The 19,957-nt window shown below is 46.0% G+C and overlaps 1 protein-coding gene across 6 annotated transcripts in view; it reads right to left on the bottom strand.

The window, feature by feature from the left end:
• PTPN13 (protein tyrosine phosphatase non-receptor type 13) overlaps positions 1–19,957 on the bottom strand; it is a 1,388,150-nt gene that overhangs the window by 565,535 nt on the left and 802,658 nt on the right. For all 6 annotated transcript variants that reach the window (XM_069630435.1, XM_069630437.1, XM_069630436.1 and 3 more), the window contains one exon: positions 5,252–5,359. In XM_069630435.1, the coding sequence (XP_069486536.1) occupies positions 5,252–5,359 (108 nt within the window). The remainder of the gene's footprint in view (positions 1–5,251; positions 5,360–19,957) is intronic.

The raw sequence follows: 19,957 nt of genomic DNA, 5'->3' as shown, positions 1-19,957 counted from the left end.
AATTAGTTTGCGGTCTGTGCTGTACAGTCCAACGTTCATTTAGTTCCAACCTGCAATCAACCAGGGCAGCCCTGGAGAACGGGCAGCAGAGGCATTGCTAGGGGGGGCTAAGGAGGCTATAGCCCCAGGTCTTTTGGTTGTAGCCCCGGATAGAAGCTCATGGACTACAACCAAAAGGCTAGCTAGCCCTGAGTCCCGCCAGTCCCGACATTAGCATAGCCCCTGATCTTTTCCAGACCTAGCAAACAGCCATGATGGGCAGCTGCAAACTTCCTACTGTACTGACAAGACCGGTGGTGGCTGGTGTGTTAGGGAGTACAAGAGTGCCACTCCCCCCGTCCCCACCTTGTTTTAGGTTGGAGAAAATGAAAGTTCACATTAAAATGTTAAACTAATATATTTTTCCTAGTATATTTAGTTTAGAAAAGGGTGTGGGGGAGCGGTCTACCTCTAAGTAGGGGCATTTCTCCTTTTGTTCATTTTCCTACCTTTGACAAGAGATTCTGAAGAGCTCCATGCTGAAGTCACAGTGTATACTGTTGAGGACAGCAGAGCAGTGCATTGAAATTCTGACACCGCTGCTTCTCTGAGCGCAAAGATCACAGGGAGTGTTCAGCTGACTGATATCAGACACAGAGGTGCAGGCGGAACATCTGAGGCAACATATCACTAGGAGCTTAGATGGCACATGTGTGTAGAAATATGTGTATGTATGCAAGGGGTTTTCTGAGTCTTTGCGTCTGTGAATGAGTGTGCATGTAAATGGACACAGTGGCATGCACGTGTGTGCAAGTCTGAGAGGAGCAAGTATTTTTTTGTTTTTAATAACTCTGTTTATTGCATTTAAACACAGCAACAACATACATATTAATCAGAAATTCGTCGGAAAAGGAAAAAATAAGGCAATATCGACAGCGGCAAGAGCACTGCAGGGCAAAGGGGCCATGAAACGGTTGTGGGACAAAGAAATGCTGGTAACCCAGGTTGCCCCCTACGTCCTCGCGTCAGGGGGGTAAGGAGGGGAGGGAGGGGAAGGGAAGGGGGGGAAGAGGGAGGGAGGGGGAGAATGGGAAAGGGTGGGTTTCAGCGAGTATCAAGCCATTTACCCCATATTTTCTCAAATTTACGGGGACAACCCCGTGCGTTATAGATCCGGCACTCTAAAGCAGCGCATCTGTCCAGTTCATTGCTCCATCGGTTCGGGCACAGTGGGTCTGCAGAGCCCCAGTTGGCCGCTATGAGTCTTTTACCCGCCCCCAGCGCAACCGCCAAAAACATTTTTTCATATTTCGTCAAGTCCACTTCTCCCCAGATGCCCAGGAGTGACATTTTAGTATCCCTAGGAATTGGCGTCGCCAGGACCGTGGAGATCGTGTCAATACAGACCCTCCAAAAGACTTGTAACACCCGACAATCCCAGATCATATGGTAGAAGGTAGCCGGCGCAGTTTTACATCTGATGCATATCTCATCCTCGGATCCCCCCCATTTGGCCAGGTCAGTGCGCGAATAATAGGAGCGGTGGAGAATTCTCAGTTGTATTAGCCTGAGCTTGGTTTCTATCCCAATTTCTCTAGGGGACATTAATGCATCTATCCAATCTTCAGGTTCCAGTTCGCCCAAGTCCCTTTCCCACCTTTCTTTGAGTCTATCTAGTTGTGCGGCCCCGAAGGAGTTGAGTGCCTGATAGAGGGTAGAGGTGACCTTGGAGGGGATTTGTTGCGGGAGGACATTGGTCTCGATGGGAGAGCAGGAGGGTATAGTTGTTGTGTCAGGGAACTGGGTGCGGATGGCATGGGTCAGCTGCGCGTGTCTAAACTGGTCCATGGGTGCCAAGCCGAATTGCGCTTGCATGGTTTCAAAGTTTAGGAGGCGACACCCTGGATCACGTGTGCTAATGTAGTTATCCCTTTCGCTCCCCAGTGTGCAAAAGAGCCCATCTTCACTATTTCCGGGAGGTGCGCGTTCTGCCATATGGGTTGGGATAATGTTGTTCTCCCACTCCAGCCTACCAGTTTCTGTGCGTCCCGTCAGGCACGGCGGATATGGTGCGTTATTTTTGGTAGCTTCGGGAGTTGGTTGTTGGTGGCATACAGGATCTGTAGTGGGGGTATTGGGGACACGGTCTCCATTTCAATACGGATATGTGGTAGTGTGGGGTCTGTGTGTAACCAATCGTTTACCACCCCGATCTGTGTTGCTAGATAATATATGCGTATGCAGAGTAGGCCGATGCCTCCCTCCCATACCGATCTCTAGAGCGTTTGAAAGGCTATTCTGGGTTTTTTTCTCCCCCCATAGCAGTGTGCGAAGATTCTTATCAATGAGTGAGAAAGTTTCTCGGGGGATAGTGAGCGGGGCATTTTCAAGAACATACAGGAGTCTGGGGAGGGTCATCATTTTGAATAGCGCGGCCCTACCTATTAGGGATAGGGGGAGTGATTTCCAGTGGGAGACATCTCTATGAAACCGCTCAATTACAGGCTGAAGGTTGAGTTGGAGGAACCCTTCTAGTGTCGGGTCGAGCCGTATGCCCTCTGATACAGTCATGATATGGACAGGTCTCTGGGATCGCAGACTCGCTGCCCTGGATCGGGAAGTAAATGGTTTTGGCCTCATTCACCTTTAGGCCCGCAAAGTTTTGGTATTCCCTGAGGATAAGGGAGACAGTCGGGCATGAGGCCCTTGGGTTGCTAAGGTACACAGGAGGTCATCCGCATAGAGCGAGAGTCGGTCCTCACCTCCCCCCGGCCAGGTAAATCCGGACCAGTTATTATTTGCTCCGAGTTCTATTGCTTGTGGCTCGATGGCAAGGAGGAAGAGGAGTGGGGATAATGGGCACCCCTGCCTAGAGGGAATGGTTTGGAGGACGTACCGTTTACCCTGACCATGGCTTCTGGGGATGCATAGAGGAGTTTGACCCATGATATGAACGTTTGCCCGAGGTTTGTTCGGGCCATGATTGCCCATAAGGCGTCCCATCCCACAGAATCAAATACCTTCTCAAAGTCCACTGCCAGGAGGGCCAGTGGAGCCGGTATTTCTGTGGCTCTGGTCAGGGCGATTTGGATTCTGCGTAAGTTCATGCGGGTGGATTTGTTGGGCATGAATCCACATTGGTCTGGGTGGACAAGAGTCTCAATCACCTTCAATAGTCTATTAGCAAGTGTTCTGGCGAGGACCTTGTCTTCTCCGTTGATCAGGGAAATGGGACAGTAGGAGGCAGTCTCCTCCGGGGGCTTTCCCGCTTTATGTATGACAAATGTGCACGCCTTTCTGAGGTCCGGGGGAAGTGCCTCTTGTTCTTTACTGCGTAGCAACATGCAGTGCATATGGGTCGATAGTGTGCCACCGAGGCATTTCCAAGTCTCGTGGGGAAACCGTTGGGGCCCGAAGTTTTTCCGGGTTGAAGCTGTGCGAGCGCCTCTTGTATTTCAGTGTCCGTAATTTCAGCGTTCAGGAGGTCTGATTGGTGTTGTGCGAGTTTCGGGATCTCAATCCGGTCCAGGTAGAGAGAGGGCTCAAGTGCAGGGCTTCCGGTAGGCGGAGTATAGAGTTTCTTGTAGTAAGCTGCAAATGCTTCCACTATGTCAGAGTCTTCCGTCAGCAATGTTCCCTCTGGAGATTTGATAGCCCGCACATGTCCTCTGCTTTGCTCCCATTTCTCCAACCAGGCCAGGGTTTTATCTGCTTTATCACCTCGTTCGTAAATTTGGCTCCGGATTAGCTGATGGGCGGTTCGTGCATTGTCCAGAGCTGTATTACTGAGGGCATCTTGTGCCGTGATCAGGGCCTCCTTTGCTTCTTGAGTGTTGTGCACCAGGATTTGCTGTTCGCATTCCAGGACTTGTGCTTCTGCTTCCCTGACCTTTTGGGCATGCCGTTTCGGTGGGCGGAGACCGCAGAGATGGCTTCTCCACGGAGGACCGTCTTATATGCCTCCCAGATCGAGATTGGGCATTCCACTGAGCCTTCGTTTATTTCGAAGTATTCAGTTGTCTTTTTTCCCCAACTCTTACGCGATTTCAGGGAGCTGCAAGTGATATGTGCTCAAGCGCCAGTTGCGATCCGGGCATTGGAAGGGATTCTTGATGGTTATGAGGAGCGGACAGTGGTCCGAAATTCCCCTTGCGAGGAATTCAGCAGACAGCAGTCTGTGGTTTGTGTTACGGGAGATGAAGGCATAGTCAATCCTTGAGAATGATTTGTGCACGCCAGAAAAAAAGGAGAAGCCAGCCTCGTCACCATGGAGTGAGCGCCATGTGTCTGTTAGCCCCAGTGCCCCGGCGAACGTGACAAGCAGTGTCAAGATGGGCCGGCCACCCGGTCTCCGGAAGCAAGTATTTTTAACGTGTGTGTGCATGGAGGGGCGAATTATTAGAGTAGAGAGGGGTGGAATGGAACGAGGAACTAACAGTCAAACTTGGCAGGCGTAATGAACTTCTTACAGTACTGTGGAATTAGTGCATAATGGGCAAAAACAACATTAGTCTGTGTTCTTAGGTGGAACTACTGGCATATATTGCCACAGCCAGCAGGGGCATGGCAAAACCAACACTGCTGAGGGTTTCCTCAGGTGGGAGTGGGACTACTGGCTGATATTGGCACAGCCAGCAGAGGTATGGCAAAACCAACACTGATGAGGGTTTCCTTAGGTGGGAGTGGGACTACTGGCTGATATTGGCACAGCCAGCAGAGGCATGGCAAAACCAACACTGATGAGGGTTTTCTTAGGTGGGAGTGGGACTACTGGCTGATATTGGCACAGTCATCAGAGGGATGGCAAAACCACCACTGCTGAGGGTTTCCTTAGGTGAGAGTGGGACTACTGGCTTATATTGCCACAGCCATCCTGGACATATTTTGTTACACTGACATTATTATTGCATTATGGGCAAAGCAAATTAATGTGTTCTTACGAGGGTATCATGGCAAATATTGGAACAGCTAGCGTTGGCATGTTTTATTTCACTAGCATGCTGCATAAAAAGTGTGTATTAAAATGCACCATTTAAATCCATAATTTAAAAAACATTCTTGGCAGGACAATTCCCCGGAGCCCCTCCGTCGCTGTGCTCGGTCGTTCGCACACATTCCTAAATAATATGTATGCCCCTACAATGAAAAAATTCAGCGTAGCCGCTGGCCTCCAATGCTTTAATAATTGCATTTGCATTTAGTTGATTGGGTATTTTCGGGTACAATCTCATTAAAACCTGCTGGTCTGCATTGTATGACTGTCAATTGGTACCTGGTTTTAAACAGCCATCCAAGTGAGCTGGTCCACCGGGAGTTATGGAGCTGATGAAAACGCCAAGGTCTAGTTTTCCAGTGTTCTCACCACCTGCGATCTTGAAGCCTAAAACATAATGAGAGGTTTAATGAGCTTCACCACACTAATTTAATAACAAAAAATGTTTAAATAGGTATGCTTTTTTTGTTAGTTTTCATTTAAATGGTCTACGTTATATTATTCAGGCATCCCAGTAGAAGGAGACCCGACGATACATTAAACAAGCCATATTTTGGACTGTGAAAAATAATACACAGGGTGACAGATACTAAAAATGTTAAACTTCAGACATTTTGAATTCATAACTCACTTTAAATTTAAATATAATGCCTGGAGGATTAACTGTATGCAATGAACGGGGGAGAGCAGGTGTGGCTAGATACATTTTGCTAAGGGAATTATATACCAAAACTGGTGGTACAACCCTTTTGAACAGCATTCAATTTGACAGCTTGGAGTGATTAGAAATATGAAACAGAAAAGTCAGCTTGAAAAAATACAGGCAGGTGAAACATGCAATTATTATTGCTGGCAACTAATCAAAGGCAGATTGATACAGCCATATTTTCATAGATCTCCATAACAGTTGCCCAAAAAATCGGTGCCGTGGTAAGGCAGGGGGATGCCCTTAAGCAAGAGGTCCAGCGATGTGACACAAGGTAAAGCCACGACAAAGGTAAAACAAAAAAAAAAAAGGTGCAGACCAGGGGCCCGGTCCAAGGAGTTGGTAGCTGTACAGTACCCACAGGTTATATTCACTCAGGCCTCACTAGGAAAATTGGCCCATCCACAGAGTGGTGTGTGTGTGTGGTGGGAGGTGCAGAGGCAATGTGAAAGCTTGTCTGAAGCTGTGGTGCACGCGAATAGAGGGTCAACCCACCATTACAGGGTGGTCCTGACTTGCTGCTTTAAAGCATTCAGTCAGCGGACTGCTCAGAGTACTTGCTCCATGAGTCAACAAGCAGAGTAACCAATGAAAAAGACCATTTCTTTCAGAGCCAACAAACCCCCCGCCACCGCCCCCCACACACACACACACACGTACCAGTAGGCAGCAGAGATTAGAAGAAGAGCCGCCTTAGGGCAGGGCTGGCCGGCCGTGCGGGGTGCCCTGCCATTAGACAGCCCGCCACGCCAGCTCAGGGTGTCTTTCAAGGTCTCCCCGAGCTGGCATGGTGGAAAAAGGCACAACAGGTGCCCAACTGAAATAAAATGCGCTCTGCTCTCGGGAGCGCAGCACATTTAATAACAATAGGGTGTCTGACGTGCCTATTGACAAATGTGGCACTTCCCCGGTTAGGAAAGATGTCATTTTATATGTAATTTTCCCTCCAGTTGATCACCCCCAAACTTTTTGCTGCTGTTTAGACACCTTAGTCTGACTTTGCCAGGGGAGCACAGCCTTCTGCTGCACTCCTCTGGGCTTTCGCTCACTTTTTATGGGGAAAATGACATGCTCTTAAGACAGTCAGTACTGGGAGACTTTGTTTCCCTTAGTCCTTTTCCAATGTTGCAACTTTTCTGCAACATGTGACACGTGCACAAAGTACCTCACAGTACAGTGCACTTGGGTCTCATAGTCAATTCCAAAGACCCTAGATACTCTCGTAGGACTTTTTTTGGAGATGTGCAAATGTGTCATGGACAGGGCTGGTCGCAGCTTATCTTTTCATGTAATTTTAACCCTTTCCTACCATATTTACCGCGTTAACCGCGTTTGGCACAAATAGGTGGCCTGGTTCCAAAATGGCCATGCTACAAGGTTCTTTGTCCTGCCCTTTGGCCATCTTGCCCCTTTTGCCTTCCCCAGGTTGAGCCGACCCGGGTCAGTCCTTATTTGGTCATGCAGTTTCCCACGAAACGCCAAGCTTTCGCAGGCTTCTGCATGCCTTGTGTGTGTGCCTCCAGGATGTGGGCTGGGGTGTTTGTCCCCAATTCACAAATTAAAATGGGATTTACATTGGTCTGACTTACAACAGAAATGTAGTATGTCAGTTAGTGCACTTAGCGCATTCATTGGACATAACAATGGTTATTGTACATCTGCTGTCCTATCCATTTATAATGCAAAGATTGTGTCCATGCTTTCTTACGCAGTCGCAATCTGGGGACACCGATTCAAGAGACAGCTTATTACCTTTGAAGCCAAACTATTAAGGAAGTTATTTCGTCTACGTCAATGCGTCAGTGTACAATACTTTTATCTTGAATTTAACATCTGTGGCATCTGGAATGTATACATAGCCCAATGCGTATTGCTGTTTCAGCGTCTATCTACTGTCCCAATGGAAACTATCATACTCCTTATATGTTGGCTTTTCTACGTCTTGATGATAAGACTCCCATGGGCACAATTGGCTTATTAAAATGGTTACACACGGAATGGCTATGTGACGAAACTGATAACTACATTTCTGGTGATGTCAAGCTATGGCTGAAAACTAAACTACGCCATACTGCATTCATGGAGAACATGCTCCACATTGGGAATATGTCTTCTACTCGTGATTACTGTAATGAGAGAATATCTAGCAATTCCCCTCCGCTTTATATAATTGCCTACCCGAGTCCGCATATTTTCTGCATCTATTTACTAATTAAATTTAATGTAACAGTGGTTTTATTGCCTTGGTATGGTGATACCTATGCGACTCATCGTCACACCTTTTGTCGGCTATGTGGCAATTTAGTGAACAAGACCATTTATCATCTAATTATAGAATGTAAATCTCTTGTCTTACTGTGAACAAAATACTTTAAAGTGTATAACAATGCTATCATCTTGAAAGATTCACCCTTTTTATGGTCTTTTTTTTTTCAAGGAAATCATACAAACTTCATATATTTTATAGCGCGATTTTATCTTCATGTTGCCGAAATATTTAAATGTTTACGGTAGTTTTATCATGTTGTACCTTTTGTATTTTTGCTAGATCCATATGTTGTCATAAATTGTATGAATCATATTTCAGATGTTATACAAAGCCTTGTTGCTATATGTATATCCAATAAACAAATCAAATCAATACACATCCGGGGTGCCAGAGAGTCTGGAGTGCGGTGAATGCCTGGGACCACCGTGGTCCGTGATTGGCCCACGTATGGAGTGTGTGTTTGTGAGCAGATCTCCCATTGGGTTCTCTCCGTTTTGGCGCAAAGGGAACTTTGGATAAGAGGAGGCCAAAAACACCCATACCATGTCGATCTCTGGAGTTCTCACTGAATGAAGGATAGGATCCAAGTATCCTAAAACTAAGAAGCCGAATCGAGGAACTGCTGGTGAACCGCTGGTGAACGGCTGGAAAGTTTGGCACCCTGAGCCCGCTGTTGTCCCGTGGGACCCCTATGCATCTGGTCGTCCTAGAAGGTCTGCAAAGATGCTTCGACCCATTAGAATAGTGGGACCAACTATTCTCGGCACCCTCAACAAAACCTGCAAGTAAGCCTTCTCGAAGTGTCCCTGGGCCAACCAGTGGGCTGACCAGCTTATGCAGGACCTTTGCTCTGTCTCTGCCGTCGTTTCGAGGAGGCCCTCGAAACTTGGTATACTGCTAGCTCTTTGTCCCCGGCACCTTCACACCGAATTTCGAACACTTGGCATTCCCAGGTCTGAAGTGAGACGTGTACGCAGTTACTGTGTTGCCCAGCCGCGGTGACGATCTTTGCAGGTGCACTGCATTTGTGACCCTCTTGCACCTCTTGCCCCTGAACCCTGCTGCAGTGAAACTTGCCAGATCCATCCATCAGGAGCAGAGAAATCGCCACTGTCCCGTTTGGGAATCCTCACTGTATCTTCGGAACTGAAAGCTGCAGAGCCGTCATATTGCCGCAGTAGAACCCGCAACCGAAGTGGACACGACTGGCGAAGTTTGGTCCGGAAAGCACCTGGGGTTGGTGAGTAAACCTAACCCTAACCGGTGGCCCCTAGCGCCTCCATCCATTATTACGCACGAGTGGCCCCTGGGGGTCCCTCTCCTTTGCACTGCTAGTGCAAACTAGCGAACCATTCACGAACCTTGGAATCACCTCTGCCTTCAAGTGGAGGCCCTCCTCGAATAGTGGGAATCTATTCTTCATAGCCTCACCCACCTTCCTAAGCTGCTACAGACCCCTGAAGAAAAACCCGTTTTGCCCATTGGAACAACCGTGTGCGCCTGCACTGCATGTACTATTGAGCATAAGGCTTCTCTCTTCTTAGGGTTTGGACTGCCTCTTAGTTAGGTGTGTGTTTGATGTTGAAGGAGAGTAAAGACTACCTGCACTGCCTATTTTCCTTCCCCTCTAGGTTGTGAATATATTTTGTGCCTTTAACCCTTTAGACTCCAATGGTCTTGTATATGTCTTGTATTGATTGTGTTGTATTGGTTTGATAGTATCGCTATGATTCTTTTACTGTGTGTTGAGTTACAAAGGCCTTGTAATAAATGTGTTTATATTTTTGATATATACACCTGTCTGGGAGCAATTTGTAAGTGTCCTTGCTCTGTGTGCTCATTGAGGTCTTTCAGTCACCCTCACCCCTCCTGAGACTTAGGGCCTCATCCCGAGATTGGAGGTAGCCATGGTGCTAAGAGTACCATGGCTACCCCCTTTCCGCATACGAGGTCCGGGTTCCCTGAATGGGGATTTACCGGGTCATTCCAACCTTGGAGGACCCGGTATTTCCCCATTCAGGGAAGCCATCCCCATTCCCATTCGAGCCCCCATAGGGCTCAATGGGAATGGGGAGGGAGCAAATAAGGGGCCCGTTAATAACAGAATTAGGCCCTTAGTCTTGACCGCGTGCCATAACTACCTTGATTTGTTTGGCTTGTTCAGAGGTTACCTTGTTCCAAGAAACTAGTCTGGCCTTCTGAACCTCTGCCCACCAGTTCAGAGTTCAGAAATCCATCTTAACATCCCCCACCTCCTGCCGCCTGACTATGGCAGCACGGGGGGGGGGGGTGCCACATTTTTTATTTGCTTCCTGGGGCACCACAGCTTCTAAGGCCGGACCTGATTAAAAGGGCAGAAGATTCATCCGCTTTTTGCCATTCGACCAACATTCCAGATTTCCACACGGATACACCAGAGAAAATATCTAAAATGTTACCCAGTGCCAGCCCATCCATTTGTTTTACAGATGAAGCTGTCGATACCTGAACACAGAGAGCACACAATGAAAAGTAGTGCGAGTGCCAAAACATAAGACCAATCGCCTGCCAACATTCTAGGGCATGGGACCCTGTTCACATTCGTCTAATTTTCTGTGAGAAAACGACAAAGTACACCACTGAGAGACACCAAGTCAAGGCTGACCCGCTTTAGCACTGCCTTTCACAACATCTATGAAAACATGTTGATTCATCACCTCGTTCTCCACAGAGAAGAGCACCTTCTGTGCCACTTATTACAAATGACAACTGCATGTACATTATCCATCTTTTAGCCACAAGGGGCACTATAGTTAAAAATATCAACAATTTGCCATGGGAACAATTAACAAAATAATGAGAACAGGGCCTTTCAAATGGGATCATTGGGGGAGGTTGGGGTGATGAGATTAACTTTTCATGACTCCTTCCAGTCAATGGGTGTACACAAACTAAAACAATGATGGGCAAGGCCAATAGTCAAAGATGGTGGTACAATAAGTTAATTGCAACAGCTGCCGAAGGTTTCCCCAGCAGAGGGTCACCAGGGGGTTCTATTGTGGCCCTTCAGGGTGACCAAGGAGGCAGCTTCCAAGGTCCAAGGAAGGATACCAAGGGACAACAATGTAGCTTCAACCTCGCCGGGTCCCAACCACCTCACCTGTCCCAATGCCCTTCAGTGTGCATTCTTTTTTGCATGAATGTCTTAGCCACTAGCTATGAAAAAAACAGCTTTTTCTATTTGGTACTAAAGCACCACCAGAAGCCAAAACTATGTGCTAAAGCAATATCTATTAAAAGTAGAACTGTAAAAACTCTCCACTGATATTCTGAGAGTACAGCATCTGAGGTTGTTCGAAAACTGTTACACAGTGAAAGAGTATGGCAAGTCAACCTATATGCAATATTCTGATTTCGGGAACAGGAATCCTTTGATATTATGCAGCTCTACTGCTATTGCCTGTTTTTGCTTTACTTAGATGTTCAGATTGACCCTTTTTGAAGAATTAACAGCTGATAAAACAGTAAGAGTAGGGGTCTATTTTGATTGTGAAAACAATCATAAAACACATGCATAAACATAAAACAAAACTGTCACAATAAACCTCATACACCTAAACCTGACACTCTTTATGCATCTTAAAACTCAGTAAATTTGAAAGCAAAACATAAACTTCCTTCAGAATTAAGAATTTGTAGGGATTGAACTAAACTCAGGAGTTAAAATATTAGCAGCATATTAATAAAGTGCAAGTATTATCTTCAAGATCACAAGTATAGAGTTTCCTAAATTGAAGTGCATGTCAGATAAAAGAATTAAGTGCCCACGTTATACAGTTATCTTGCAATAATAAGCATTATGCTAATGCAGGCCTAAATTGATAAAATGCTTGGATTTTAAAACTGGAATGAGGGTTATTTTTTCCGAATTGTAGTATATGGTCAACAATAATAAAATATAAAATGACTCATCGTTTCAATGTCCATTGGGCCGAAAGGGCAGGCCTGAAACTCAAATACCAACCCTGGCAGTTTTCCAATGACAGAGTTCAAGGGCAGAAGGTTAAACTGTAGCCAGACCAAGTTTGAGCGCTGGAAAGTACCTATGCACCACTCAAGGTATGGCTCCATTTCCTATGGTTCTCCGACAGCCTCAGATAAATCTGGGTATCGTCGGCATAGGCATGGTAGCCAAGGTTAAACCTCTCGATGTTGTACAATGATCCCATATAAATGTTAAATAGCAAAGAATACAGAGCACTTACAGAAATCCACATAGTGGATGATTTCTTGTAGAGACAATTTGGGAACCAAATTTCACTGGGTTCATCTGTTAAAAAGGAGCAAAACCATAAGGCTCCAGTCTTACAAAATGTAGAGGAGCAGGTGGACACCTTCTCCCTGGTCTCTGCCCCTTTAACACCATCCTATTGGAATGACGGACAAAGAGCTATAATTGGGAACACATGCATGAATCTTTGGTGTTTTCCTGCACCATGCCAGTATATGAGAGACGATACGCACTCAGGCAACCATTTAGAATGTACCCACAAGCTGACATAATAGAGGAAAGTTACCAAGAAGGATGCACTTTGCCAAGCTGTCGAAATGCAGCCATTAACAGAATGGATGTACATTAAAACAAAGTTTGCGACAGCGAAAGAATGTCATCAAGAAGATGAAAGAACCTATGCTGAAACGATATGAAAATACTTAAGAACGATGATGTAACTGAAACACTAAGAGAAACATGTACCCAACGATACAGTAATCATGAACATGATACAGTAATCATAAACACAAAGAAGAATAAAGTGACTCACTGATCAATAACTGTAAATACGCTGAAACGCAAGGTAGAAAGAACACATAGAAGCTTGCTTATGAGAAATATATATTTAATTTTTAGGATGACCATTAGAAGAAGATGGACCACGGTTTATGTCAAACAATCCAGCTACCTCAAAATACGAGCCCAGGATCTTAAAGTGAAAAGATGATGAAGTAGTTATTTTTTCCTTGCAAAATAGAGGAGTACATTGGCCTAGGACCAAAGATGCTATTTTCGAGAGATGAAGACAAAATACGAAGGAGTCCAACGAGCAGACCATGTGCGAAGGACATCTTTCTCAAGATTAGGAAGAACATGAACATTTACGGATACCAAGTATTGTACAAGTAAAAGTGCACAAAGTGTATATGTGATAGAGCGAGCAAGTCTCTAAAGCCCAAGAGGAGCAACTGCACCCAGTATAATTGAATCAAATCGTGTTGAATACACTGTCAAAATGGACAAATTCATGGTCTAGTAACACATGACGAACAGCTTTCAAACAAGGGCTATTCATTAGGCTTGAAGCTAAGATAACGTTCAGAGACAGTGCGGACTGGCAATGTCAGCCTTCAAACAGAGGACACTGGCATGAGACCTACCAATGAGAGAGGGTAGACTAATTGGGAAAACAAGGGGAGAGCGGACGTATCTCCAAGCACCTGGGTTTCGTTTCTATGTACGTGCTGCTAGTGAGCTGAATGTCCAAGGTTGGATTTCAGTTGCCAACCAATCTGAAAAGCCTGACATGCACTTTTACATACAATGTTGAAGTATTATTCCACTGCCATATTCTCTGCTGTAATCAGCGCTATACATATTTAGAAGTAGCTCAGGGCGTATCCTACAACAAGGGACCGCCAATGGGAGATTAATATTCATGCATTCTAGATGTAGACATGTACCCCATATCCAATCCCACCCTTCGATATGTTTTTGTGATATGACACGTAAGATGACGTCAGATGACGCATCTAGCATTATATAAACAAAGAATAATCGAAAAGGGATTGTGATCCTGCATGAATCAACCCTGCTTTGCTTCATTCAGATAAAAGCAGTATTTTACCATCTCTTGTGGGCTTTCTAGGCTGATGGCCCTTTTCAGTCTTCCCAGCTGCATCCTGTTCTTACTTTTTTAAAGGTTTGTAACAAACCATATAAAAATAAAAAAAATAAATAAAAAATGTTACCATCTTCTTTGAGTCGGTCCGGTTATTTGGTCTGAGACATTTTATTGATAATTCCATCTAGCACAAAGACGCTTCAAGGTGCTAGAGCACAACATCTTTGCATACAGCTCAAGCCAGTGAAGGAGAATATGATGAGCCACCATGTCAAACACAGTAGACAGGTCGAGCATGACCAGCAATGAGAAGCTTTTCTTGAGTGTCCATGCTGCTTTGATTTGTTTCTTCTGGTTACATCGCCTCCATTTTCACTTTAGCGGTCAATGATTTAGAAGTCTATTCTATAGTGGCCAAGCACTGATCTGCTTTTAGTACCTTTACTGGTAAGATATGTGATGAATCCGAGGATGTGATCCCTTCTCCCCTAGGGGGAGATCTTTCGCATGAGGCCAGGGTGGTACATCCATGCTACAATAATCACACTGGGGTTGGGGCACAGAGGGAGGATCACATGTGGAGGGTAGCCCCTACGGAATTAGGGACGATTCTTCTCAGGGAACATGGTATTCATCCACCTTGAGCCCCCCCAATCCCTTCTCCAATACCAAGTCCACCACCCCCCTTGTAGGGAGACCTAATATACTCTGTTGTAACTTTTGCTATTTTGATACTCTTGACAAATCTGAAATATCTAAAGATCCTAAGTATCCCGCTTTAGAGGGAAAAACTAGTACTGGGATGAGGAAGATCCCTTCCAAGAAACAGTTAGCGGCCTAGTTGATTTTGAGATTTCAATTGCCGGAATGGAGGTAGCTGGCCTACGCAGAAGTTCAAAAAGAACTCTGCTCTTAAACAGCTGAGAGATGAGCCTGAGAGAGAGATGAGCCTCCCGCGAATGAGACCCGAGGAAAAGGATATTCAAGGAGGCACAGTGGGTTGCCTGCACCAAGCGAGCAGAGAGACACCAAACGGGAAGCCACAAAGCAAAGTAGAGGAAAGGCTAACGAAGGTCCATGTGCAAGGGACTGAATGCGTTGGTGCCGGTACTTACCTCGAGGCTACCCGAGCTCCGGTTAACCACTTGCAGTGAAGGACATGCAACCGGGAGAGGAGTGACGACGCCCGAAGCGCTGCAGAACCAGTCTCTCTTCAACATGCTGCCGGAGCCTCAGCAAGCAACATGACGACTGGGGAAACGCAGGTACAGTTCAAGAAGAAGAGGACAGGTAAGCAGGTTTACCAGAAGTTGTTAGAGGTCCGGGGAAGCTTATGAATAAATAGAGGGTCTGGGACCAGAAAACAGAACCAAAACCAGTTGCTCACTTGGCAGATGAGTAAACCAATTGGGAGTGACACCACTGTGCCAGTCTGGAACCGCACCTAAAAGAGGGTATGGGACCCAAAAGAGAACCAAAATCAGTTGCTCGCTTGACAGGACATTAAACCAAGGGGGAGACACTTCTGTGCAAGTCTGGGACCTGCACCAATATCAGAAGCCAAGTCCTAAAGACAAGAAAGTCTGGGACCCTGTGGAGGAGTCATTTATTGGAAATAACCAAGTTTGGCAAGAGAGGACGCCAAACTACCCTTTTGAATCCATCACTCACACCCACACAGACGACTGTAAAACAGGAAGACAAAAAGACCCTGGGAAATAATAAAGTGAGTCCTAAACTTGGCAGAGAGAAACCTGGAGTCAATCGGATATAGAGACTGGAAATATAAGATACTTTAGCTTATTTGTGATACAGCCTCTTGATGGAAGAATAAGTAAGGGAAAGGAACGCTCAGGCCTCCAGATAAGGTGTGTACTGGGCCTTTTTACGCATGAAAATCTTGTAAATACGACAGCTTTATTTTTTCCCTATGTACATTTACACACAAGTTTAGAGCAGAGTGCAGTGCAAAGGTCAGGTTACTTGACAGAAACCAGAAGGCTTCTTTTGATTTTTAACTACATGGATGTCTTGGGAGGATAGTTCAGCGGCAACGTGCTCGCCTTGGAAGCAAGACAACAGGGAGCAACACAGGTTTGATCCCTGGGTCCGGGTCCGCGCTTAGAAACCTTCTAGGTATTAAGCGCGTCATATCATATCAGATCATAATTGCAAGCCATGGATAAAAGCCTCTGAAACAGAATTAATTTCTCTGAAGGAAGCCTTTAAACAAATGAAACTGCACACAGTGACAAAAGGAATGGTTTATTTGCATTCAGCTTCTGCTGTGTTGCTGCTCATGCTAACATACTAGTTGCTGTATAATCAGCACAGGATTTGTCCTGATGGCTTACAAAGGTATAATTCCCAGGCATGTCAGGTAGCACTCTCCCATTGCATGCTTTTAGACCAAGCGCATGCATTATTCTAGCCACTTCTACAGCTACAGGGTGACATCTGGCTGATATTTCTGTCTCCAATGCTGGGATCCCAAACGCTGTATCTTGATCGTCCCAAAGGCCTTCTAGGGCCTCCAATGGTTCGTACTGGACATTAAAATCCCCTGCTACCAATGTTATTGGGGGGTTACTTAGAGATGTCAGTTGGCTCAAAGCCTTCAAGCCTTGCAGGCTATCTTTACCACTAACTCTATGTTAATCACCAGCAGACAAACCCCATTGCTACTGGAGAGTTTGAGACACACAAGATCATTGGACCCAGTGGGGTTCCCCTCAGAGGACATGTTAGTGTCAGGACCAATAAGAATTGCCAGTCCTCCTTTTGGCCTACCGCTCGGGCCTTTAGTCACATTTATACTGTGGGAACTACACCTCTGTACCACCCCTCAGAGGACATGTTAGTGTCAGGACCAATAAGAATTGCCAGTCCTCCTTTTGGCCTACCGCTCGGGCCTTTAGTCACATTTATACTGTGGGAACTACACCTCTGTACCACAAGAGCATCTATTGCCCAAGTTTCTTGGAGATATACTATGTCATAATAATATAAAAAACCCACCCACTCAGAGTCCTGCATTAACATGTTAGCCCCCGCCACATTCCAGGAGAGTACTTTCATATTTATGTGCCCGTCTTCACCCTCAGTCAATTGGTCAGCACAAGCCAATGTAGCTAAGGAATCCCCATTACAGCCAGTAGGTCATTCAATTCCATCCATCTCTCCCCTATTTAGGCTATCGGGGGGGGGGTTCATGCAAGTCCTTTTAGTCAGGTTTCCTTTACTGCACGCTCACAATGGGGCTTCAGGGCAAATTGAAACATAAATATTCATGAGGGGATAGGTTCTCATCTCTATGGACAGGAGGCCCTCCACATGAGCTGGATTTTCAATGTAATTAGAATATAGACCCTGTCCCGCTCAGGCCTTCTACCCGGCTCACAATATAAAATGTCCTCCCAGATTACAAATTTGCAGCCCATCACAAATCTCAGCCAGTGAATACATTTGACCACAGTCGATTGCACTACACCATTGCCATCCCCCCCCTTTGGGAACATCATGTAGATAGACGTCACTGCCTGACCATCTGCCCAATAGCCTCCCTGGTGAACCAAGGTCTACCACCCCCCTCCCCCCCCCTAGTCTGCCCCATGCGCTGAAAGCTAGTAGGAGCCACATTTTTTTGCATGGTGTAATCAGTAACCGGCAGTGCGTCCTTGTTGGGTAGTAGCCTCATTAATGTTTTTATCTGGGCAGAGTCCCTGTGGATGAACCCCAGGTCTATCCCCCCCTCACTCCTATGTGCTTTAGCAGTAGACCCAGGTGCCCAGGTGCCACCTTTACACCCAGCTCACAAACTCAGACCTGCATCTGTCCACTGGTTTTATTCGCATGCGCTGCCCATGTTGTACCACCGGACTCAATGTGTTGGGATATCTTTGCCACTAAATTTTTTAGTTGAGTTACCTCCTTTTTTATGCTTGATAGGGCAGCCAAGATATCACGTTGGAGGTTACAGAGCCTAGCTTCCACCGTGCCTCCTGCCTCTACATCCCCCATAACGAGTCTCCTTACAGGTTTGCCCCTTAGTGCAGTTGGCTCTTATTTTAGTATTATTTGTTTTTGTATTTATTGAGTTTTATATAGCGCTTTTAACTAAAGCGCTTTACAGAGAACAATATGTAATACATAACATAGCAAAGCAAGTTCATTTTTAGAAACATGTGGCAGAGAACAATATGCAGAACAATTGCAAAGATACAGTCAGTAATACAAACTTGCGCAGTGTGGGACGGTCTTCAGAATCAGCCGTTAGCAGTCAGGCAGGTGACTGAAGTAGGTGCGTTTTTAAAGAAGAGCAGAAGGAGGAGTATGAAGTGATGGAGCGGAGAGAGAGAGAGGGAGGGAGGGAATAGGTTCCAGTGAAGAGGAGCGAGAAGTTGGAAGGATCGGAAACAGGATTGTGCACAAGGGGCGCGCGGTACAGTAAGTTGGAAGTGCTCAGCAGAGCGGAGAGAACGAGAGGGAGAATAGGAGGAGAGGAGGGATGCGAGATAGGAGGGGGCAAGTCCATAGATGGATTTGAAAACAAGACAGAGGAAGTTGTACTTGAGTTGAGAGTGAAAGGGGAGCCATCCCAGTGAGGTAAGGGATGAAGGGATAGAGTCCTGATGGGAAAGAAGACAGAGAGAACGGATGGAAGAATGGTAGATTGATTTAAGAGGGGCTAGACGTGAGGAAGGAAGGCCAAAGAAGAGAAGGGAGCAATAGAAAAATCGAGAGAAGATTAAGGAAGATATTAGAAGTTTAGGCATGATAAGTAAGGAAGGAACAAAGCTTTCCTCCCTCATGCTTTTTCCCAACTTTGATCCATAACATAGGGCATCCTCTATATCTACCTCCCTGCTCAGTCCATCAGAACGATTTGTGGGGGTTACATTTGGGATTGTAAAAACAGCATCACCGTCTAGAAGTTGCACCGGCTTCCCCTGGTAACCCAACTCAACCATGTCAGCCTCCAATTCATCAACCCCTGCTTGGGCACCTTTGCAGTCTGATCTACCATCAGGGGTGGGACCATTTTATGCAGCCCCCCCTCCCACTGCTCCCACCAGATCAATCTTATAAACCTCAGGAGCCCCAGTAGGCACAGCATTTGACATATCTTTGATCACTGAGATTGTAGGTGTGAGATAGTTCATGAGGGACCGGGGGACGGTGACATTCAAAAGGTCCACTCCAAGGCCTGCTCTATGATTTTTGGGCTGGGATGTTATATGTTCTGCTTCGATTTGAGAGGGTGAATGCAACACCTTAAATACTTCCAAAGAGTAGATTTTGTTCTCTGCCCTCCTCAGGGTTGGTCCGCTGAGGGCAGCTGAGGCACCTGATCCAGAGATTCGGGGGTCAGCCTGTATGGAACACAATTGCATCACATTGGAGCTAACACTACAATTTGTAGATATGGAGTGTTTAGCCCAAGTGCCAAAAGAGTCAAAGTTGGCGCTCTTGCCAGATTTTAACTTTCCATTACTTGTTGTCGTTAGCATTCACAGATTCCAGAGCTGCTACAGCCCCCAAAAGTCTTTAATCTCAGAAATAAGGGCATTCACCTCATCAATTGGTTGAAGTAACTTAAACAGCTTCCTCTGACTTTCTGCCGAGGACAGAGGTTTGCCTGCTTTCCTTTTCCCCATTGCTTGCAAATTGTCGTGGCGTGACGGTCCGGATAGAGTACTCTGAACCAAATACGTGCCAATTAAAAAAGAGGAAAACAGTTCTATAATTAACGTTTCCTCCAGAGACCACACACAGAATCCCCCGTCCAGAGTGGTACCGTCTGCCTTAGTCTATGTTGAGATCTGCCGTGACCCACCACAGTGAGTCACAAGTGCTTTGGGGTTCCATCACAAAAGTCAATCAGCTATTGTTGCAGATTAGGTCTAGGGAATCCTCCAGGTGCAAGTGCACGCAGATAAAAACTGGTCACAAGCAGGTCGTTTGCATAGACAAACTAGTTCAGAAATTCCGGTGGAAAGCTGTTAGGTTGCTAAAGACTACGCGTTCCGACAGTCCTGGCAGGTAGTTTAGTGCTGTCGCATAATTTCCTTGGGCCAGATAGACAAGGGAATGCAAAGTGTACAAATTAAAACCTAAGACACATAGCTATAAAA

This window comes from Ambystoma mexicanum, chromosome 6q (genome assembly GCF_040938575.1).
Source record: "Ambystoma mexicanum isolate Mex_15411 chromosome 6q, UKY_AmexF1_1, whole genome shotgun sequence".
Taxonomy (NCBI): domain Eukaryota; kingdom Metazoa; phylum Chordata; class Amphibia; order Caudata; family Ambystomatidae; genus Ambystoma; species Ambystoma mexicanum.
Note: the sequence above shows the minus strand (reverse complement) of the source record. Positions and strands in the feature narration are given on the sequence as shown.